The sequence below is a fragment of the Bufo bufo genome, chromosome 4 (assembly GCF_905171765.1).
Source record: "Bufo bufo chromosome 4, aBufBuf1.1, whole genome shotgun sequence".
NCBI classification, from domain to species: domain Eukaryota; kingdom Metazoa; phylum Chordata; class Amphibia; order Anura; family Bufonidae; genus Bufo; species Bufo bufo.
Window position 1 is genome coordinate 381,078,412 of NC_053392.1, and position 25,177 is coordinate 381,103,588.

General features: G+C 41.1%; 1 protein-coding gene across 2 annotated transcripts in view; it reads right to left on the reverse strand.

Moving 5' to 3' along the window:
• Positions 1–25,177, reverse strand: part of MAP3K5 (mitogen-activated protein kinase kinase kinase 5) — a 206,331-nt gene that overhangs the window by 91,898 nt on the left and 89,256 nt on the right. For both annotated transcript variants that reach the window (XR_005778421.1, XM_040429201.1), the window contains exons 4-6: positions 10,410–10,603; positions 5,480–5,648; positions 2,501–2,607 (exon numbers count right to left, since the gene is read on the reverse strand). Coding sequence is in view for 1 of the 2 variants with exons in the window: in XM_040429201.1 (XP_040285135.1) it covers positions 2,501–2,607; positions 5,480–5,648; positions 10,410–10,603 (470 nt within the window). In the remaining variant the exon portion in view is untranslated. The remainder of the gene's footprint in view (positions 1–2,500; positions 2,608–5,479; positions 5,649–10,409; positions 10,604–25,177) is intronic.

Below are 25,177 nucleotides of genomic sequence, written 5' to 3' on the forward strand. Positions count from 1 at the left end.
GCGGAAAAACAAATAGGTCAAAAAGGGAAAGCCAGTAATGTAAACTGCACATTGTGGTGCTTTGAAGCCACTTTTCCAAGGTATATGTTGGTTCTGCTTTGTGTCTAAAGCCCAGAGCAATGTAAAAGTCTTCTGAAAACTCATATTAGATGACACGTACAGTATTATCACATTACACAGCTTGCTTACTGGAGTCAGGCATTTGGAGAAGTATTCTGTATTGCTCATTCTCTAAACACTACTTAAAGGGAACCTGTCATGTGGATATTTGATTATAATCTAACTAATTATATACAATCATTAACTACTAAAAAGTACCTTAGATGTATTCACTTACTGGTGTGACAGATGGTTACCTCATAATATACACACAAAGATGCCACATGCTAATGAGCTGATTTGAGTCCAGCGTGATGTCATTGAGTCCAGCGTATATTTAATTCAGAGCTACAGCCACTCCCCTGCCCACCTGCTGCTGATTCATATGGAAAATAACTGTCAATCAGCAGCAGGTAGGCGGGGAGAGTCAGGAGCTCATGAATATTCATGACTCATCATTATCAGCTGGAGCTTTTCAATACAAGATTTTGGCAGATTGACTGGGTCAATTAAAGAAAGTGACCCAGCATTTCGCTAAGAGAATCAGTCACTTATTTATGTTGCCCTTAGTTAGGACACCATAAAACTGGTGACAGGTTCCCTTTAAGTGGAGATAAGTTGATTAGATGGAAATCTTAACTGGCATCAGGTAGTTTAAAAAGAACTATGCATTCTGATGTCATGTTGGGGTTCCTTTAATTTAATTTGGTTTTGAATCTTCTATGTAGCTGTTGAAAACCCCGCTAAGATGTAATAGAATAACCCTATGGAGAGGACAGGCTCATTCTGAACTAACACTGTTCCAGCCTAGCTCTACCTACCGTCCTGGCACAAACCCACTGCAGGAATCCATGCACCTATGTTAAAGGCAGCAGCCGGCAACGTTTGGTAATTATGTTTTATCCACTTATAGGTACTGACCACAGGAAGTACAGCCATATGGGTTGTTCCTTTTGAATAAAGAAAGTGATGGTTTAAGGGCTTATTCAAATGTCCGTGTCCATTCTGTGGACACAAAAACCCAGACCATTTTTCATATGCAACGGTCTGAGACTCTGAGTTCAGGAGGAGCATTAGTGTTTTTTACTGTGCAGATGAAAAAAACTGTAATTTTGTTTCTTCCAACAAACTTTGAATCAATTTGCTAGGCAGTGAATTAGTGAAAAACAGATGATATGCAGTTGGCATCAGTCAACAGAATGGGCATGTTCTAAGCTCAGAAGGGACCAAAGTGGTGCATGATCACGTATCGTTCCTGTGGACCAACAGTTTGCGAAAAAACGAAGGACTTCGAAATACACATATTGAATTTAATGGATCTGTGTGCTGTCTGTGGAACACATAACTTGTGAATAAGCCATGTCTTATAAGCCTATTCATCATTAAAGGGGTTTTCCAGGATTTTAATATGAACGACCTATCTCAGGATAGGTCATCAATATCAGATCGGTGGGGGTCAGTCACCCGGCACCCCTGTCGATCAGCTGGTTGAGGAATGACTGTACTCCGTGCGAGCGCTGCCTTCCCTTGTTAGCTTACCTGCTCGCCATCAACATCGCAGCGGTAAGCAGTGTAACTACAAGCTGTCCCATTCACTTCAATAGGATGGCTCCTTCCTATTCAAGTGTATACTACAGAGCCATCCCATAGAAGCGAATGGGACGGCTTGTAAGTACATCTCCTCACCGCTGCGCTATCGACGGCGAGCTGGTAAACAAACCAGGCAAAGCAGCACTCATATGGAGAGTCGCCTTCCCTTCAACCAGCTGATCGGCGTGAGCGCCACATGTCAGACCCCCGCCGATCTGATATTGATGACCTATCCTGAGGATAGGTCATCAATATTAAAATCCCAGAAAGCCTTAACAAAGTGAGGATTTACCATCAGGGTCTGAGAAGCTAATATGCTGAGGCTAATATCCAAATTGGATGCACTTCCTCTCGTCACCAAATATGGTCACCGCAAAGGAAACAGAAACATATCAATATATCTCTAGGTCAATAAAACATAATTACAAAACTTTTCCAACACTCTAAATTCGGAGTTACACACACATAACTAAATTATGCACAGATCCTCTTTAATACTACAAAGAAGCTTATTAAAATGCCACAGAGTTGATAAATGTACTCATAAAAATGATAAACTGGATTAGAAACCCTGTTACAGAAACAACAGTTAACCTTTCCAGTCAGAATTTCTCTGATTAACTCCATATTGCCTCCATAAATCCAAGCCGGGCACGATGGATGCTATTACAGCTAAGCTTCCTTCATACATGCATGTGAAGCAGACCCCCATTATACCATTAGAAGGTAAAATGGGGATACGCTAAATCAAATACAACAATAACACTGATTGCTTCTAACTACGCAAAACTTAACACAACATTATTCTCACCTGTTTAGCGCAAATGCGTAATGAAACTTGACATGGAGGTGGGAGGACAGATCAAAGGTTGGCAGTCTTTCTAATGTCTCCACCAACTTTACAATGGAATCATAATCCTTTCCAGACAAGACATTCATAAGAGGAGAAAAAATCATTGCAGTTATAATGGTGACAGGCACATCTATTTTAGGCCGTAGATTCCATTTAAATATGCTGGATTTTTTTCTTTGCTTCATTTCCGTACCCCAGAACGGTACTCCTTACAGTCAATGGGCTCCATTCAGCACTGTTCTGGTCAGCAATGTGCCAAATACAGCACTTCTGTTATTTTGGCTGTTCTGCAGTAGCCTGTATTATATATTTGTGTATCACACAGACCTACTGTAATAATATACGTCTGTGTATACATATGACGCACATGTATATTACTACAGTATGTCTGACTAATGCACATACAGGGACAACTGACACTACAGCACTTACTTATGGAGTAGTATAAATGGCTCCAAAAAAGCTGTTTTGTGGACATTTGTCAGGATGCTATTCTGTATTACTTCCATATATACATGCACAACTGTGAAGTTGTATACCTGTAGATTTCATTTGGGCTCCTTTGACACTACCACAAAAACAATACACAGCACATAAACAGCAGTGAACAATTAATGAGAGTGAACAATAAAAGCTAGTGCCACACTACATATTTTTATGCAAAAATGCCATATTTCTTGCAACAGAAAATGCAACATCCAGATGTTAGATGTTGGGCAATAGTAAAATATAAAACGGCATACAAACTTTGTTTGTGAGGTGTTTTATCATAGTTTACTGGCATTCATGGTCTGGGTATGGCAGGTTTTTTTTTCAGCGGTTTTCACGCAGACAAAAAAAAATGCCACAAAAATGTTGTGTGACTAAAAAAGGCCATCTTCCCAAAATGAATAGGAATTTCATGGTGCTATTTAAAAGCAGAAAAGGCAGGAAAATGTATTGCGGCAGCATCTCCATGCATGAGGACAATGGCAAAAAATCCAGCGCAAATGCATAATGAAACTTGACATGGAGTCAGTGCTAGACATGGGGGCAATGAGATTCTAACAAGGAAGAACAGCACAGCACATATGCTAAAATCTATTGGTTCTTTTATAATTTGGCTTAATGCCTATTTGGCTGTAAAGTATACAAAGTGCATATAACCCATTGCAGATTAAAAGAATTGTCCAGTTTGGGCAGATCCTTAAACTTCAAGGAAAACCTCCACAAACATCTGGTGAAGTTTTTTGAGCCAAGGCCAGGATTAGATCCAGCAGAAATAATAGGTACAAGTCATTTCTCTATATTTCTCATCCTCTTTCAACCTACTTCTGGCTTTGACAAAAAACTGCATCCAAAACGGTTATAAAAAGCTGTGTGTGACTACCAATAGAATACAGTAAACCAATTAAAACTGATTAATTACAGCAGATGCTGATGGTCCTTCACAGTGGCATGCGTCATAGGGTGTTCTCCTTTGGCAAATAAAGGGTGGACCTGATAGGAGAATTTAACTTGAATCTGTAAATTCAGGTACACTTCAAAGGCTAGATAGAAATAGGCCGTATACAGTAAACTGCTGGAATGAACACTAGACCGAGAAAACCGGGTAAAATGGGCAAATCTTAGATGTTTTGTGCAATGCTTTGGGGCCACAACCACCTTGTGCATAAATTCATAAGTACTGGCATACACTAGATCAGGGCTGGCCAACCTGTGGCTCTCCAGCTGTTGTAAAACTACAACTCCCACCATGCCCTGCTGTAGGTTGATAGCTGTAGGCAGACTGGGCATGCTGGGAGTTGTAGTTTTGCAACAGCTGGAGAGCCGCAGGTTGGCCATCCCTGCACTAGATCTAAGACTGGGTTTCCATCAGGCAGCCACAATGCCGCTGCTGTGTGTGGCTGAATCCCTGCCAACACAAATTTGCTGGTAAAAGAAGGCATTTCTATCAAATTTGTGCAGCTACTGGCCACCGTGAGTGGACAGGACAATCAGGGCCGTGGAAACTCAGCCTAAGTCCTCCTGCACACGACCGTATGGCTTTTTCAGTGTTTTGCGGTCCGTTTTTCACGGATCCGTTCCGTTTTTTGTTTCCGTTTCTGTTCCGTTTTTCCGTATGGCATATACAGTATACAGTAATTACATAGATAAAATTGGGCTGGGCATAACATTTTCAATAGATGTTAACGCAAAAAACAGAACGGAAACGGAAGACATACGGATGCATTTCCGTATGTGTTCCGTTTTTTTGCGGACCCATTGACTTGAATGGAGCCACGGAACGTGATTTGCGGGCAATAATAGGACATGTTCTATCTTTAAACGGAACGGAAAAACGGAAACGTTTTTTTGGCGGAACCATTGAAATTAATGGTTCCGTATACGGAACGCAAAAAACGGCCAGTAAACAGGTAAAAAAAACGGTCGTGTGCAGGAGGCCTAACAAGCACAAATCTAATTCCCAGTTTACTGCTTTAAATTAAGACAGAATTAGACTACTTTCACACTAGCGTTTTTGCTGGATCCGGCAGGGTTCAGCAAAAACTCTTCCGTTACCGATAATACAACCATCTGCATCCGTTATGAAGGAATCCGGTTGTATTATCTGTAACATAGCCAAGACGGATCCGTCATAAACTCCATTGAAAGTCAATGGGGGACGGATCTGTTTTCTATTGTGTCAGATTGTGTCCACATCCCAGGACGGAAAGCAAACTACAACATGTTGCGGTTTGCTCTCCGGTATGGGAACGCAACCAAACGGAATGGAATGCATTTTGGAGCATTCTATTCAGTTTCGTTTTGTCCCTATTGACAACGAATGGGGAAAAAAACGGAAGCGTTTTTTTTTTTCGTTATTGAGACCCTATGATGGATCTCAATACCGGAAAATATTAACGCTAGTGTGAAAGTAGCTTTACACCGCAATGTATATTTCACACAATTCAGTACCTGGATGTCCCTGTATGACAAGAGCAAATTAATAATGATATCAGGCGACAAAACTTCAATGTTATCTACACGATGTCGTATCCTTGTCAGTTCAGCCGCTAGCTGCTTTCCAGTGTATTGGTTGCGCGCACGTCTAATATCACTGAGGATGGCTTCTCGGAAGTATTGGCTACATTAACAAACATAGGGAAAAAAAATTTAAATAATCAGAAAGATTTTAATTAAATCTCAAAACAATGTGTAATATATGGACCACTAAGGGTATGTTCACATGTAGCGGTTGACATGTGGTTAAAATTGCATTGAAAAAACTGCAATGCCAGCTTGATGCGGGTTTTAAATGCAGTGTTGGTTTTACAGATGGAACACGTTGAATAAATGTGTTCACTGGTACAAACTGCAATCACATCTTTTCCAATGCGGTTTTACCTGCATCTCAACTTCTACGTGTGAACATACCCTATCAACTCCTATCTTCCACTCACAGTAGCCCAGTGCGACTATCTAACCATTAAGATATGTAAAATCACATTCCAATGTTATAGGGAAAAACAGCCTTAGGCTACTTTCACACCTGCGTTAGGTGCGGATCCGTCTGGTATCTGCACAGACGGATCCGTACCTATAACGAAAACGATTGTATCCATTCAGAACGGATCCGTTTGCATTATAAAGAAAAAGTCAAAACGGATCCGTCCTGACTTACACTGAAAGTCAATGGGGGACGGATCCGTTTTCAATTGCACCATATTGTGTCAGTGAAAACGGATCCACTCCCATTGACTTACATTGTAAGTCAGGACGGATCCGTTTGGCTCTGCATCGCCAGGCGGACACCAAAACTCTGCAAGCAGCGTTTTGGTGTCCGCATCCACAGCGGAATGGAGGCGGAACGGAGCCAAACTGATGCATTCTGAGCAGATCCTTATCCATTCAGAATGCATTGGGGCTGAACTGATCAGTTTTGAACCGTTTGTGAGATCCCTGAAACGGATCTCACAACGGAATTCGAAACGCCAGTGTGAAAGCAGCCTTAGCATCAGTCACACATAACACATTGGGTTTTTAGGCGTACAATTAGACAGGCGCATTACTATTTATTAAAAGTCTCACAGCACTTCCTGAATTAGACTAGACCTGTGGTTATTAGTCTGACCTCTGGTCGTGCGTATTCAGTACAACACCTTCATATTCACTAGGACTGATCTAATTAGAATACACATAAAAATATTGCGCTAGGCCGCTTTCAGACGAGCATATTGAGATCAGTCAGAATTCTGGTTCAGGATATCCTCATGATATACCATCAGTATTGTCATCAGGATTTAGATGCGTATTTCTTCCTTCCTTCATTATTTATGCACTGCTCAGTCTGCAATGTGCGTATTTGGAAACAAATCCGCACAAAACTCGGGCATGTTGCGGATTTTAAATACTGACGGAAATTATACGCCCATGTGATTAGCTCTATTCATTAACATTAGCAGCAGATTCCGGGACATAAAATCATTGCAAATACGCTCATCTGAAAGCGGCCCAAATGTGCTGGAAGTAGGTGCAGGAGTTGCCAATCAGTTGTCAATCTTTTTGCTATGCGAGATAAAATCTGGTTGCAATATTAAAATGATAATAGTAATAGTAATAGCGGGCAGGCACTCTAATTATGGGGTCATGAAGAAATCTTGTATAGAGGAAAATATTTATTTGTTCTAATTGATACAGCAGTAAAATATTTAGACAATAAAATGAAATAAAATAAAATATTCAAGCAATAAAATTTCTGTATATCGTTATTCTAACAGTGGATGATATCAGATTATAGCAGCATTTGCATTAAATATAGCAGCATGAATAACCCAGATAGGAAAAACGGCTAGAAGCGGCTATAGTCTAGCCTGCTGGATATTCGGGCAGGTGCCGGAATCCCAGCAATATTCGTTAGGAATAGAGTTGACCGTAACAGTGTCTAGCTGGTTGAGTCAATGTTCAAAAAGACACTATTTCAATGTCAATTTTATGTTAGTGTTGGAGCAGCAGAATTATTAAGGTGCACTGTGCTGATGACAATGTTGCAACAACGTCGGTATCATTGGTAACAATAGTAGCACTGTTGGTAACAGTAACAACGATACTGACGATATTACTCTTTGTATTAGTACGCTTGTTCACCAGACATGTTTCAGAGCGTAACCTCGCTCCTTCCTCAATGGAGCGCTCTAAGTAGAAGGAGAAAATAGAATCACGGCTATCTGGCCCTATTCCCGTACATTACAAGTGGAACACCGGCAGCAGAACAAAGAGGCGAACCCACGATTGAGCAGGTGAATCCGAGATAACACGAGGGACGCCGAGTCTGGAGGACAGCTGAAACTGTGAGGGGCGCCACACATAGAGAAAGACAAACAGTGAGTAAACCATCCTGCATATCTATATCTCACTAACAACGGAGGAATTGGTACTATTGAGAAAATTTGTGACTATCTCCGTGTATACAGGATTAAGTCCAATTCATTTTGTGCCTTAATATCAATTCATCGTTGACATCAACTCATCGTCAGTATCGTTGTTACTGTTACCAACAGTGCTACTATTGTTACCAATGATACCGACGTTGTTGCAACATTGTCATCAGCACAGTGCACCTTAATAATTCTGCTGCTCCAACACTAACAACATTGACATTGAAATAGTGTCTTTTTGAACATTGACTCAACCAGCTAGACACTGTTATGGTCAACTCTATTCCTAACGAATATTGCTGGGATTCCGGCACCTGCCCGAATATCCAGCAGGCTAGACTATAGCCGCTTCTAGCCGTTTTTCCTATATGGGTTATTCATGCTGCTATATTTAATGCAAATGCTGCTATAATCTGATATCATCCACTGTTAGAATAACGATATACAGAAATTTTATTGCTTGAATATTTTATTTTATTTCATTTTATTGTCTAAATATTTTACTGCTGTATCAATTAGAACAAATAAATATTTTCCGCTATACAAGATTTCTTCATGACCCCAGAATTAGAGTGCCTGCCTGCTATTACTATTATAATACATTTACTTGACAAGGGCGAGTCAAATTGGGCAAGAGCACCTATTTCCAAAAAACAGCAGAGACCCGCCTTTTTTGTTTGCAATATCTAAGATTAAAATTATACAACCAGTTTTCTCAAAACAGGTGTCATCACTAAAAAGACTTATTTTTTATGCAAATGAGGGCTTCAGTGCACGGAGGGGCAGGGGCAGCACTGGAAAGCTGAGGTGCACCAAGTGGCTGGGCCCTATCCCATGTGCACTAAAGCCCTCATTTGCATTAAGAATAAATGTATTTTTTTCTTAAGAATGCCGCAACTGATTTTCACATGACAGGTATCAGCTGGTTCAACCCTACAATATAGTATGTCTGGTTTGATAGGGTTGATCCGACTGACAGATGCTCTTTACGTTTATTTGTTAGAAATGGCTGCAATAAAAAATATTTGGTATCAAACTTGTGCCACAGTGCGGTACAAAGTAGAGGGAAATTGAGGGTAGAATCAAATAAGGCAGTGGAGTGATATGGTTAGATGTAGGTGGTACTGGGGACAGTGAGATTATGACTCATCCTTAGACACATGCTGCTGACTGTAGTGCTCCAATAAAAGTCAGGACAAATATATTATCTTTATTGACCTTGCAATGAGCTGACAAAGCTCAGGCACCAAGATGATACCAATATCTACATTAGTATGTACAAGGAAACCTCTCCAAAAGACTACTCCCTCGGGTAGAGAAGATTTATTGTCACATTTAGCCCTATTCATATACTGTACTTTTTGTATATTGGCCTCTTCTTTGGATTGCCCCCTCTGAAATACAATTTTTAATGCAATTTTTGGAGATTTAACTGTAATACAATAGTGCACTTAAAGAGAAGCTGCCACCACAAAATGCAATGCAATGTGCAGTTGGCATGTTATAGAGCAGGAGGAGATGAGGAGATTGATAGATGAATAGATACAGATATTGTGGGAAAAGATTCAGTAAAACTTGTACTTTATACATTTAAATCTCTGCTATTTCTGAGTTCAGTTGTACACGGCGGCCATGTTATCAGTGACTTACAGCTATCTCTGTTTAGGCCACTTTCACACACTTAGCATTTTGTTAGTTATTTCCATCAGTAACTGTGAGCCCAAACCAGGAGTGGATGCTACACAGAGATGACAGATCTGCTGTTTTGAGTTTTTGACTGGCACCTGGCTGGTTCTGGCTCATAATCACTGATAGAAATGTATAAAACAAGACCAAGATTGAGGCTCTAGCTGCAATAAATCAAGAGTTAGAGCACTTAAAAGTTGAATGAAACCTGCAGATATATGAGCTTTCACTAAGACCCATTTCTAAGGGTCTTGTTTTAAAGCTAAGATTCTCAGCTTTATAACAAGACCTGGCTTGAATCTGTATCTATTACATAGACCAAGGTCCAATATCAGTAGCAAGGATGTACAAGGTGCGTTCTTGGCTACTGATCTGCCACTCTACCATTACGTATTACAAGTATTATTGAATCTTTTCACACAAATCTATATATTTATCAATCAGCTCAGCTCCTCCTGCTTTATATTATGCTGGCTGTAGATTGCATAGAATTTTGTGGTGAAAGATTCTCCACAATGCTTTCTCATTGTAAAAATGTGTCACCACGGGTTTGAAATACTTCACATTATCTGTATTAAAAATGCCCGGATTTAAAACCAAATTCAAACCGGTTTATATTAGTAGTGATCCATAAACATGACATGGAAAGGAAGAAGGAAATATACACATGAACATAAAAAAAAAAAAAAACACCTAAATGTTTTCTAAAAATATGTTTCACCTTCTAAAGTCCTAAATCTTATATTGTTTTACATTATACTGCCATCTGGTTGTAAAAACATTACCATGAGCTGGCCTGTGCCATCTTCAAGACCTGAATAAAGCGATCCACCAACGGCAAACAAATAGGTCCAAGGAGCAATTCAAAGTTAGGCTGCATCAATTCCGTCAGTCCTTTCATGAAGCTATTTTCACAGCAGAACACTTTATTATGGGGTGTGATCATATAGGGAATAAATGTGTAGTTAGCAGTGCACATCTGTAAGAAAACACATTGAAGAAAAGTAGCAGGGTGTTAAAATATAATTTTCCATTTTCAAATCAAAAAGCTGTAGACAGACAGATATAAAGTAAAGGAGTAGAGAGAGCAGTAGCCCCAGAACAGGCATTGAGTTACCAGAAAGAAAGATAAAATATTCCAAGATCCTAAATAAGACCTCATCAAATGAGTCATATAGACCATTAATATTTAAATATGATATCCAAAGTTGCCAGATTTTCAGAAAGCTGTGCATAGTGTCTGTCCGGATAGCATTGGTCATGATTTTGTTCACCCTAGCTTTAACCATGGCTACTGATAAATCTCCACTTATCTGCGATATGAATACGGGCAGCCATACAAATACACTGCTCAAAAAAATAAAGGGAACACTTAAACACAATGTAACTCCAAGTCAATCACACTTCTGTAAAATCAAACTGTCCACTTAGGAAGAAACACTGAGTGACAATCAATTTCACATGCTGTTGTGCAAATGGGATAGACAACAGGTGGAAATTATAGGGAATTAGCAAGACACCCCCAATAAAGGAGTGGTTCTGCAGGTGGTAACCACAGACCACTTCTCAGTTCCTATGCTTCCTGGCTGATGTTTTGGTCACTTTTGAATGCTGGCGGTGCTTTCACTCTAGTGGTAGCATGAGACGGAGTCTACAACCCACACAAGTGGCTCAGGTAGTGCAGCTTATCCAGGATGGCACATCAATGCGAGCTGTGGCAAGAAGGTTTGCTGTGTCTGTCAGCGTAGTGTCCAGAGCATGGAGGCGCTACCAGGAGACAGGCCAGTACATCAGGAGACGTGGAGGAGGCCATAGGAGGGCAACAACCCAGCAGCAGGACCGCTACCTCCGCCTTTGTGCAAGGAGGAACAGGAGGAGCACTGCCAGAGCCCTGCAAAATTACCTCCAGCAGGCCACAAATGTGCATGTGTCTGCTCAAACGGTCAGAAACAGACTCCATGAGGGTGATATGAGGGCCCGACGTCCACAGGTGGGGGTTGTGCTTACAGCCCAACACCGTGCAGGACGTTTGGCATTTGCCAGAGAACACCAAGATTGGCAAATTCGCCACTGGTGCCCTGTGCTCTTCACAGATGAAAGCAGGTTCACGCTGAGCACATGTGACAGACGTGACAGAGTCTGGAGACGCCGTGGAGAACGTTCTGCTGCCTGCAACATCCTCCAGCATGACCGGTTTGGCATTGGGTCAGTAATGGTGTGGTGTGGCATTTCTTTGGAGGGCCGCACAGCCCTCCATGTGCTCGCCAGAGGTAGCCTGACTGCCATTAGGTACCGAGATGAGATCCTCAGACCCCTTGTGAGACCATATGCTGGTGCGGTTGGCCCTGGTTTCCTCCTAATGCAAGACAATGCTAGACCTCATGTGGCTGGAGTGTGTCAGCAGTTCCTGCAAGACGAAGGCATTGATGCTATGGACTGGCCCGCCCGTTCCCCAGACCTGAATCTAATTGAGCACATTTGGGATATCATGTCTCGCTCTATCCACCAACGTCACGTTGCACCACAGACTGTCCAGGAGTTGGCAGATGCTTTAGTCCAGGTCTGGGAGGAGATCCCTCAGGTGACCGTCTGCCACCTCATCAGGAGCATGCACAGGCGTTGTAGGGAGGTCATACAGGCACGTGGAGGCCACACACACTACTGAGCCTCATTTTGACTTGTTTTAAGGACATTACATCAAAGTTGGATCAGCCTGTAGTGTGTTTTTCCACTTTAATTTTGAGTGTGACTCCAAATCCAGACCTCCATGGGTTGAAAAATTTGATTTCCATTTTTTTATTTTTGTGTGATTTTGTTGTCAGCACATTCAGCTATGTAAAGAACAAAGTATTTCAGAAGAATATTTTATTAATTCAGATCTAGGATGTGTTATTTTTGTGTTCCCTTTATTTTTTTGAGCAGTGTATATTGAGAGAGTTTATGAATCTGGTTACCAGAACCAGGTAGCTTATCCGCCAACAGAAGGACAGGAAATGAAGCACAGAAGACTGTTGAAATAAGAAGGGTAATACAAGACCAGAATGAGGCAACCTTAGGATATGTCCACCAGACACGCAGGATGGAAACTAGCTATGGACAGCATTGGGAAGAAATGATGAATCCTGGTCGGGACCAAATATGTTCGGTGGAGATTAAAGTTAATCTTTAAGTGGATACCATTGCTAAAAACTTTCATGAGTGCTGAAATAGCTCCAAAAACAGGAATGCAACTGTACATCTACTGTATATTGACAACCACCAAATATAGCAATCCAAGGGGACTGCAATATGTGCGGAAATGTATAACAAAACACCAATTCAAAAGCGCACATATGATATTACACAAAAATTTATTAGTAGAACAAATCATACAACAAACAACATATGACAAAATAAAATAAATAGCAGCAATACATGAAGGTACTATGACAGTATTAGCTCACCCTGGTCATTCAAGGCCACATTGTCACATCTACATAGGGTATGCTGTGCCAATAATTATTATACACATATCACTTAAAATCTTTTAAAGTGCACCTATGTACCCATTTAGCTACAAATATTATTGCACAAGTCCCATAAGTAGCCATACCAGTAGCTACTGTAACCTTACAGAGAAAAATCCCAACAGGAATTAACCTAAGTTTGAATACTATCCCGTATATCTTGGTAAGGACAAAACAAACCTCAATGAATAATAAGTGCAAAACGTAGCATAAGAGAACAATACAGACCAGAGGCCAGGAGTGAACACCAACCCCGACGCGCATTTCGCCTTGCTTCCTCTAGGGGGCGTATCATACCATCCAACCCACTCATCATTTATACCCTATCTAATTGGTTTACTCCTCCTATCCATGATTATAAAACAAGAATACCTGTGCAAAAGAAGGAAGGAAATCACATTTTTAGTAGTTTTCGCCGAGTTCATCCCCAAGCTGGGCACCAAAATCACGCGAGATGTGATTTGCAATCACATGACCCATTTGCAGTCACATGGTGCATTTGTGATCACATGATCTATTTGCGATCACGATAGATTTATGGTCACATGACCCTTTCACCATCACATGACTCTGAGCTCCATATTAGTGAAGGGAAATATGCCAATACTTTTATTAGAAGATGTTTGATCCCCCAGCTAAAAGGATTACCGTATAAAGTGCCTGACAGAAAAAGAAGGATCAACCTCATATTTTATGGACAAACCAAGACATCCCCAAAAGAAAAAACAAACAATGATATACCGATATTCTCTGGGCATTACAGGCCCATTCAGTCCAAAGGTAATTGATACAAGAAAATACCTAAAAAGCACGTTATTATTTAGGTATTTTCTTGTATGAATTACCTTTGGACTTAATGGCAAAAACTACTAAAAATGTGATTTCCTTCCTTCTTTTGCACAGGTATTCTTGTTTTTAATCATGGATAGGAGGAGTAAACCAATTAGATAGGGTATAAATGATGGGTTGGATGGTATGATACGCCCCCAAGAGAAAGCAAGGCGAAATGCGCGTCGGGGTTGGTGTTCACTCCTGGCCTCTGGTCTGTATTGTTCTCTTATGCTACGTTTTGCACTTATTATTCATTGACGTTTGTTTTGTCCTTAACCAAGGTATACGGGATAGTATTCCAACTTAGGTAATTCCTGTTGGGATTTTTCTCTGTAAGGTTACAGTAGCTACTGGTATGGCTACTTATGGGACTTGTGCAATAATATTTGTAGCTAGATGGTGTGAGAGAGTGACTGGAAAAGTAGTAGAGAATCGTTATATTTCCCCTAGGTTTCTTTCATATACCATGTACTATGCTACAGGAGGTGGATATCTCAACTAGGAAACCTGGGTGAGATATCAGAAATCCAGGAAAAGATGGTCTGCTTTAGCAAAGCATAGTTTGCTGAGGACTTTGGTAAATTGTGTTGTCGGGCCTGGATTTTAATGGAATGAGGATGCAGGTTGGTAGCGGGGCTCCTCATTCCCTTCCTGTCCAGAACAGGTTTCATATAGAGCTCTCAGCCAGGTGATGGAGCTCAGCTCATTTCTGGGCTATAAAGGTTTGCACTATGAGCATGTCTGGGTGGGGACTGGTTGAACTGACTGGCTTTCACCATTGCTGCTGAAGTCTGTGCAAACAACAAAAAGGACACTGAGTTTATTTTGAATTGTGTCGTGTGGCTGGTAGTAGGCCGCCCGGATAGAAAGGGTGATTTTATGTTTAGTTAGTGCTCAGCCGAGCAGGTATTTATTTTGTATCTTTGCCTGAATGTAAAGGCCTTGTATTTTGTTTGTGGACGAGAATAAAGAAAACAGGCAAACCCCTGTGTGAACTGTGCCATTGTGTCACTGTCTCTGACTGCTGTGCCTACCACTATTGAGCTGACCCCCACAATGGGTACATAGGTGCACTTTTTAAGATTTTAAGTGATACTGTATGTGTATAATAATTATTGGCACAGCATACCCTATGTCGATGTGACAATGCGGCCTTGAATGACCAGGGTGAACTAATACTGTCATAGTACCTTCAGGTATTGCTGCTATTTATTTTATTTTGTGATATGTTGTTTGTTGTATGATTTTTTCTACTAATACATTTTTGTGTAATATCATATGTGTGCTTTTGAATTGGTGTTTTGTATACTGACAACCCCTCCCTCAACTCCATTCCCTGCTACAAAGTTAGTGCACAGGAAAACAAACTTGAAGCATATGCAATGTTTCAATAAACTTTGCATTATTCAATAGTATAGTGTGTGTACATGAAATATAACACCATTTCGGGGGATTAAATGACCTGTATCTTTTATTTTAGCAGGTTTCTGAGATGGTGGCTGGAAACTAGCTGCCATACACTGCACACAGAAATTCGAGGGTAATCTACTTCCTAACTGTATCTCACTCAGAAGCAGCCCAAGGATTGTGGAGAGAATTATGTATAGTATATTATACCAGTACTGACCGGTACTGACCTGTTCTGGAATAAATCAATTGGCTGAGATAAAAACTGACTATTTAGCTGGTCCAATCTTTATAGGTATATTTCTCTCTCACTCCGCTTATACTCAGTTCTCCCCTTCACTCTCCATAGAAATCTACTGATGTGTAATCTGATACTTCTGTGAACTGGTGTGTCTCAAGATGGATCCAGCCGAAATTTTAGAGGGAAAATTAGTTTAGGAAGCATGGGAGGGGCAGCCTATAACAAGAGAACAAAACATTTTTCTCTGATATGATATACAGTCATGTGAAAAAATTAGGACACCCTTTGAAAGCATGTGGTTTTTTGTAACATTTTTAATAAATGGTTATTTCATCTCCGTTTCAACAATACAGAGAGATTAAAGTAATCCAACTAAACAAAGAAAACTGAAGAAAAGTCTTTTCAAGATCTTCTGTAAATGTCATTCTACAAAAATGCCTATTCTAACTGAGGAAAAAGATAGGACACCCTCACATGTATTCCCTCTTAAATTGGCTCAGATCTCACACAGGTATATCACACCAGGTGCACATAATTAGTAGATCGTTACTCTGCATGTTGAATGAGGCTTGCCCTATTTAAACCTCAGACATTTAGTTTGGTGTGCTCCTGACTGTTGAAGTGAGAGTGAGCACCATGGTGAGAGCAAAAGAGCTGTCAGAGGACTTCAGAAAAAAGATTGTAGCAGCCTATGAGTCTGGGAAGGGATTTAAAAAGATCTCAAAAGATTTTGAAATCAGCCATTCCACTGTCCGGAAGATAGTCTACAAGTGGAGGGCTTTCAAAACAACTGCCAACATGCCCAGGACTGGTCGCCCCAGCAAGTTCACCCCAAGAGCAGACCGCAAGATGCTAAAAGAGGTATCCAAAAACCCTAAAGTGTCATCTCGAGAACTACAGCAGGCTCTGGCTACTGTTGATGTAGAAGTACATGCCTCTACAATCAGAAAGAGACTGTACAAGTTTAACTTGCATGGGAGGTGTGCAAAGAGGAAACCTTTGCTTTCCAAGAGAAACATCGAGGCCAGACTGACATTTGCCAGCGATAAAGTTGACAAAGACCAGGACTTCTGGAATAATGTTCTTTGGACAGATGAGTCCAAAATTGAATTATTTGGACACAACAGCAGAGGACATGTTTGGCGTAAACCAAACACAGCATTCCAAGAAAAGAACCTCATACCAACTGTGAAGCATGGAGGTGGAAGTGTCATGGTTTGGGGCTGCTTTGCTGCAGCAGGACCTGGTCAGCTCACCATCATAGAATCCACGATGAATTCTACTGTGTATCAGAAGGTGCTTGAAGAACATGTGAGACCATCAGTTAGAAAATTAAAGCTGAAGCGGAACTGGACCATGCAACATGACAATGACCCAAAACATACTAGTAAATCAACCAAAGATTGGCTGAAAAAGAAGAAATGGAGAGTCCTGGAATGGCCAAGTCAAAGTCCAGATTTGAATCCCATTGAGATGCTGTGGGGTGACTTGAAAAGGGCTGTACGTGCAAGAAACCCCTCAAACATCTCACAGCTGAAAAAGTTCTGCATTGAGGAGTGGGGTAAAATTTCCTCAGACCGATGTCGAAGACTGGTAGATGGCTACAAGAACCGTCTCACTGCAGTTATTTCAGCCAAAGGAGGTAACACTCACTATTAGGGGCAAGGGTGTCCTATCTTTTTCCTCAGTTAGAATAGGCATTTTTGTAGAATGACATTTACAGAAGATCTTGAAAAGACTTTTCTTCAGTTTTCTTTGTTTAGTCGGATTACTTTAATCTCTCTGTATTGTTGAAACGGAGATGAAATAACCATTTATTAAAAATGTTACAAAAAACCACATGCTTTCAAAGGGTGTCCTAATTTTTTCACATGACTGTATTACAAAGTTTTTTATGCTTCATTGTACTATTCATTTAGGCAAAGTTGTGTGAAACATTAGTGACCATTTCAATATTGGGAGCAATATGTCTAGCGCATATGCCCAGCTGTATGTTACACACAGGTGCATATGTCACTGACTATGATTATATAGTGGATGTCAAAAGAGCATAGTGAGGAGAAAATGTCAGAAAAATTGGTACTTATAAGACACCACGGGAAAATATAAAACTACTACTAAAAATGTTTAAAAAAAATTCCAGTCACATCAAAAAGGTTGAACCATAGCAATATAGTAAACATATACAGCTCTAAATGATGAGCAACAAGAAGATAAACTACCAGCAATCCGGTCTCTTCAAAATGGCAAATTGGAAACTAATATGTATATGGTTTTGAGCAATAGATAAAGCATACCTGATGTTTTAGGTTATTTTTCAGGATAAGCTGTTGTGTGTGTGTGTGTATACAAGAAGAATAACCTCATTTCTAGTCTCTATATAATTTTTGTCCTCCACTGTTAACCAGTGTTCCCCTCTGTAAATGCTCTCTCCAATTATCAGTTTTCATTGAGCTAGTATCCCACAGAGAGCACTGCTACATCTTTCTGCAGCACACCCTCAAAAGCAGAACTCAGCAGTATAGCTATGAATCTACTATACCTGTGGGAGTTAGAAAAGATGGTCATTGTTCCTCTGCTTCTCTCTTACTGTTCACTTGCTTCCTCTTTCCTCCCCTCCTCTCTATAGGCTTCTATGGGCAGTAATTGTAACCTGATCTCTAAGTGAACTAATAATCAGTCTTGGCTCTTAAAAAGGTTCTCCAGGATTTAAATTGGCCACCAGCAACCTGTCCTGGGGTAGGCAGGACTGTTTGACACAATTTGCAAAGCAGCCTGGGAGGTGTGGGGCCTCACTACACAATACACAGCTCTACAATCTGCCATCATGACTGAGCAGCCTGACTGGAAAACTATTGTAAAAAAAAAAAGTTGTATATTCAAGTGCCAGCTCTGCAAGTGGAGGCAACCAGTCCTGCTCTCTTTCAAGGACAGGTTTCTGGTGGCCATTTTAAATAATTCCTGGAGAAACTCTTTAAGAAGGATTGTGTACGGTGTTCACATCCGCACTGGAGGCTTTGTTAGGATATGCAATTTCAGATTCCATAAAAAAGCCAGACACTGCATGCTACGCTAGTAAAATGCCAGGCTTTCTGATGGAAACCTATGGAACCCATTATAGTCAAATGGGTCTTGTCAGATGCCATTTGTGTCTGTAATTTGATGATGCTTCCGTTATTTTTGCTGTTCTGGTCCTATAACTGAGCAGACCAATGGAAATATTAGTGGAGATGTGAACACAGCATTAACAATGAAGTAAGAGTGAATGATCTGTGCCAGAGGCACCAAGGAGGAATAGAAGTGTCTAATAAGTGGAGAAATAAGCTTTTTTCTCTAATAACATCTATTACAACGTTTCTTATAGTGGCTCATGTTGTTTTATGCAAATTTTCTTAAAACAACAGTCACCATTTATATTTGTCCAAACAGTTTAGTTATATTTTACACGAAGGGCTCATAAAAGCTAGTATTTACCATAGTCAAATAAGGAATAGATTAACCTCTTAACCCAAATTTTTATAAAGGGAATGACTTTATAAAAGAGCTATAGAACTGCAAATAAAGTCCCAGGGTGGCGCACAATATTGTGGAATGATTTCTTAGCAATTCATAAAATTAATATTGAAAAAGCTTTTGATGCCATGAGAATCTTGCTGGAGCTTGCATCACACTGCAGTATTTGTATGCTAGATTTAATTCACAACTTGGTTATTATTCTGGTATGGAGCCAAAGTGGTCATGAGGCTCAGTGTAGCCCATTAATACTATATCTGGAGCTCTCTAAAGGGATGTGGTAAATAAATAGTCTCTAAAATGCCAGAAATATCAGGTTGATGTTTTGTAGAAAATTCATGTTCTGTTGACTGTTCCATTTTTTAAGAACACAAGCTTCCAAGACATCTAAACTGAACTGCATTTCAAACTATATAGTAAACCAATTAAAGTTAATTAAAAGCAGCATAAACTGGTAACAGGATTTCTTTATCAAAATGCTGGGTCACTATATTATCATATTAAACTGAGTTTTGTGGTCAGGACAAATAGGACGGCAGCCATTTTATTTCCCCTGATGATAGCTCCCTAGACATTATGACTAATGAGAGGTATTTGGGAATATACTTATAATAAAGTAATATTTAAGTATTTTAATTTTCTTAATTCCCAGAGAATCCCTTTAATCTATTGGCGACATGAATGGCGGAAGTTGCCACTTTAAAGTTGGCACCCGCTCACGCATGCCATGGAGTTTCTGCTGTTTCAAACAGCAGAGACCCGGACCGGATGTATACGATTAGCTCTAAGGCTCATCACATACATTTAACCCCCCCACATACCGCGGTGAAGCGGTTACGTTACAGTAATAGCCCGAAGCCTCAAGCAGACTCCGATAGCCATCACTGGAATATACCAATACAGGCGATCAGGTAGCAGCACTGTATTGGTATACAATAAATGGTGTGTTCTAGGCTGGCTATATACGGTAACCATCACAGAACGCAATGGGCAATCTAAAGATTGCCAAGTACAGTCTGCCAGGGTGACATAAAAAAAGGAAAAATATAATTAAAAAAAATATATATAAAAGTTCAAATCACCCCTTTCCCCAAAATCAAAATAAACAAACAATAAAAAAAAAAACTATTAAAATTTAACAATATTTATCCCATATGGCAAACAACGAAAGCGAAAAAATTCAAAGTGGCCAATTCACCATTTTTTGTCACTTCACCTCCCCCAAAAAATTTAATAAAAAGTCATCAAAAATGACACACACTTTAAAATGGTATCACTGAAAAGTACAGATCGCCCCATAAAAAAATGAGGCCTCATACAGCTTTGTACACGGAACTACAAAACAGTTAGACCTCTTGCACACGATTGCATGGCTTTTTCAGTGGTCAGTTTAAAACGAATCCGTTTTTCCATTCTTTGTTTCAGTAGTGCTTCCGTTTTTTGCGGACGCAAACGGAAACTGAAGCATGGCATATACAGTATACAGTAATTACACAGAAAAATTGGGCTGGGCATAAAATTTTCAATAGATGGTTCCACAAAAACTAAATGAATACGGAAGACATACGGATGTATTCCGTATCCGTTCCGTTTTTTTTTTTACAGCCCCATTGACTTGAATGGAGCCACGGAACGTGATTTGCGGGCAATAATAGGACATGTTCTATCTTTGAGCGGAACAGAAATACTGAAATGGAATGCATACAGAGTACGTTTTTTTTGCGACCCCATTGATATAAATGGTTCTGTATACAGACCGTACACAGAACGCAAAAAACGGAACGTAAACTGAAAAAAACCATTTGTGTGCAAGAGGCCATATAGGGAGATGAAAGGAAAAAATTATTTTTCAAGGTTTCTACATTTTTTTTTCAGTATTAAAATGCAAGAAAAACTATACAAGTGTGGTATTGTAATTGTACTGACCTGGAGAATGAAGGTAACACGTACATTTAAAGCATAGGGACCACCATAAGAACAAAACATTTAATTATGGCGGGATTTATATATATATTTTTTTTTATTCCAACCCATTTGGTATTTGTTTTCCAGCTCCCCACTACATCATATGTAATATTAAAAATACTGCCATTAGAAACTACAACTTGTCCCACAAAAAGGTGGGAAATGAAAAATGAAAACGCAAAAACTGAAAATCGCAAGGTCCTTTAAGGGTTAACCCTTTCCTGACCAGTCTGGTCCTTACTAAGGAGTGCTTCTGTGGGGTTTCTCTCCGTGCCTCTGCACTAGGGCTGCAGCTATCGATTATTTTAGTAATCAAGTATTCTATTGATTAATCGGGTACTCTAATAAGAAAAAAACAAATTAAAAACTCATCAGCCCCTGTGTCATCAGTCGTCTGTGCCATGAGCTCCCACCAGTGCCATCATTCCTCTGTGCCTTCAGCTCCCCCCAGTGCCATCAGCTCCCCCAGTGCCAGTCCTCCATGTCATCAGCCCCTCCATGCCATCATGTCCCCCACTCCTTTCAGTCCCTCCATATCATCATGTCCCCCACTGCCATCAGCCCTTCCATGCCATCACCCCTCCATGCCATCATGTCCCCCACTGCCATCAGCCCTTCCATGCCATGTACCCACTGCCATCACCCCTCCATGCCATCATGTCCCCCACTGCCATCATCCCTTCCATGCCATGTCCTTCAGTGCCTTCAGCCCCTCCATGTCATCATGTCCCTCAGTGCCTTCAGCCACTCCATGCCATCATGTCCCCCAGTGCCATCGGCCCCTCCATGCCATGTCCCCCACTGCCATCAGCCCCTCCTTGCCATGTCTCACTCCCCAAGCGCCATCAGCGACACCCCCACCCAGCAGATTCGGGCCGCTGCTTGATAAATGCCAACTGTAATACTTACTTTTCCTGGCAGGGTGCGCAACTGGCCGATATGGAGTCCGCAGGAAGAGGACAGCTGCGTCTTCTTCTTCCCAACATGCACTGGGACCTGACATCATACAGAGTCAGGCAGCGCACTCTGACAATGTGGGCATGCCAGGCCCAGGACAGTGCAGGGCGGTGGCGACATGATACCACAGAGCGGTGAGTGATAGGCTTCACTTCACTCATGCTCCGTGGTCACATTATCAAAACGAATCCTCGATGTAGGAAAACTGCATCGAGGATTTTTTTTGTGTCGATTACATCGAGTAATCGCTGCAGACCTACTCCGCACTGCAAAAAAATAGAACATGTTTTATTTTTTTGCGGTGCGCACGGATCATGGACCCATTCAAGTTGAATGGGTCTGGATCCGTCTGCAGAATCCGCACGGATGTTGCCTGTGCATTGGGGCCTGCAAATTGCAGTACTCAATGCACGGAACGGCCGACAAACGGCCGTGTGCACGAGCCCTTACATATACATGTTTACAGCAGTCAGCAGCAGAGGGAAAGGAAAGCTGAGCCCTCATGACTATGAGGACTCTGGTGCTTGCTGTGGATTGAATAGCTCCAGTACTGAAACCATTCAGTCCAAGATTTTAGCAAAATGGCTGGGTCATTTAAAGAAAGTGACCTACAGTTTTGATAAAGGTATCACACGTAAAACAGAAAAAAAAGGCAATAGAACACTCACTTGTATCATTATCCTTAAAGGAGTATTCCTTACAGGGGTATTCCCATTTGGGAATATGGTATATTGCTAGGATATGCCACCAATATCAGATAGGTACAGGTCCCACATCTGAGACATGCTCCTATCTCCATCTTGGCTGTTTTGGACAAACAGACTTTATTACTCCAACATCTATAGCATGACATTTGGACCGACGTAGGGGGGTTAAACTTGAGGGGAAAAAAATACACGGGTTGAAACATAGCGCCATACAGGTTGGCAGAATAGAGGCTCCCTGATTTTACCTACTGGAGGTTGTCACCTCTTCCACCATTGCTAAGGGCAGATTCCAACCTGGTATACCATTTTGCCAGAAAGTTTGCTATACAAAAGCTTTTGCTGAGATGAGAGAATCAAGCACGTTTTGCTTTACTTAGACTGAATTTGTAATAGGAAAAATAAAAAAATAAAATAGTTAAGATGACATTATCCATTCAGGTTAAAAATAAAAATTACACTTTCCCCATCAATTGCTACATTTCAATCCACAAAGGGGTCTTTGTCAAGCAGAATTCTACACAGCTCAACTACCGTATTTTTCGCTTTATAAGACGCACCCTGGTTTTTGAGGAGGAAAATAAGAAAAAAAATATTTTCAACCAAAAGGTGTGCTTTTGGTGGGTTTTGAACTATTGGTGGTCTGTGGATGACACTATTATACGGGATCTGTGGATGACACACTTATGGGGGATCTGTGGATGACACTGTTATGGGGGATCTGTTGATGACACTGTTATGGGGATCTGTGGATGACACTGTTATGGAGGGGATCTGTGGATGACACACTTATGGGGGATCTGTGGATGACACTGTTATGGGGGATCTGTGGATGACACCGTTATGGGGGATCTGTGGATGACACTGTTATGGGGGATCTGTGGATGACACTGTTATGGGGGATCTGTGGATGACACTGTTATGGGGGATCTGTGGATGACACTGTTATGGGGGATCTGTGGATGACACTGTTATGGGGGATCTGTGGATGACACTGTTATGGGGGATCTGTGGATGACACACTGTTATGAGGGATCTGTGGATGACACTTAGGTGATTATAACACCCATCATCCTAAAGAATACACTGATGTACTGTACATTGGTGTATTCTCAAGGATGAGGGGCGTTATAGTCAGATTAAATATAAACACTATCCAGTAATTGGCATGTGTTTATATTAAATATGACTATAACCTTCCACTGCAGTACATGGGTGGATTCCTATGGATGAGGGGGGTTATAGTCATATTTAATATAAACACATGCCAATTACAGAACAGTCCCTGGACAGTGTTTATATTAAATACTATAACCCCCCTCATCCATAGCAATCCACTCATACACTGCAGTACATGGGGGATGTATGAGCAGAGAGAAGCAGGGCTGGCAGGCACAATAACAGAGGCGCTGGAGCGCACAGTGTGACAGGCATCCAGCACATAGACGAGAAGACCGGGACCCTGGAGCTCAGGTCAGTGCCCCCGGCAGCAGCTGGAGGGGACAGGGGGGAGAAGATAATACTTACTGGAGCTGCTGGAGGAGGGGAAAGGGGGAAAAATGTTCACTTACAGGATCTGAGGACTCCGGTGACGGGTGCGCACCGGACGTGCGGGCTGGCTGCTGGAGGAGGGGACAGGGGGAAAACACTTTTACTTACTGATGCTGCAGGCTCCCGTCCCGAGCGCTGGCGGCAGCGGAGCATAATAAGTGAAGCTCCCAGGCTGCCCATCCCTGGTGCGGTCTTGTTAAGGAAGCGCGGGCTGGAGGCAGAAACCTTCAGTGAAGCTGCCAGCCCACCCAACAGTTTAATGGCCACCTAATTTGCATCGCATTCGTTTTATAAGACGCAGTGACTTTTTCCCTCTACTTTGGAGGGAAAAAAGGTGCGTCTTATAAAACGAAAAATACGGTACTTAGCTATTTGGGGGAGATATTATTACCATATGGATTATTTCACCTACATGAATGCTGATTTTTGTCCACAGTTAGGTTTTTCAGATTTGTCAGACTCCGCATCCACTTGGAGATGTTTCTACTTAATACATTTTACAACAGTGGGACCAAATGCATTTTCTGAGGACTTTATAGTGGTAATGGGATAACAGGGCATACTGCTCCTCAACTAGCTGAAATGTACTTCCTGTCATTAACCCTCCATCTCTTCTATTCCAGTCTTCTAGTTTTATTCACATTGTATATGTAGGTGGTATTCTCTTTTTATGCTTTGCTCATGTATAGAGGCTAAGTGAATATGTATAATGCATGTGTTTTCAGAGGAGAAAAGCCGGTTTATCTCACATGATCCTTTCCTCCTTCTGACATGCCAAATGACCGATAGCTGGGATATCATACACATTTCCTGTTGAAATCAAAGGTTTGGCTGACCTAAGTCTAATGTGTAAATTAGCCAAGTGAAAGAAACTAATT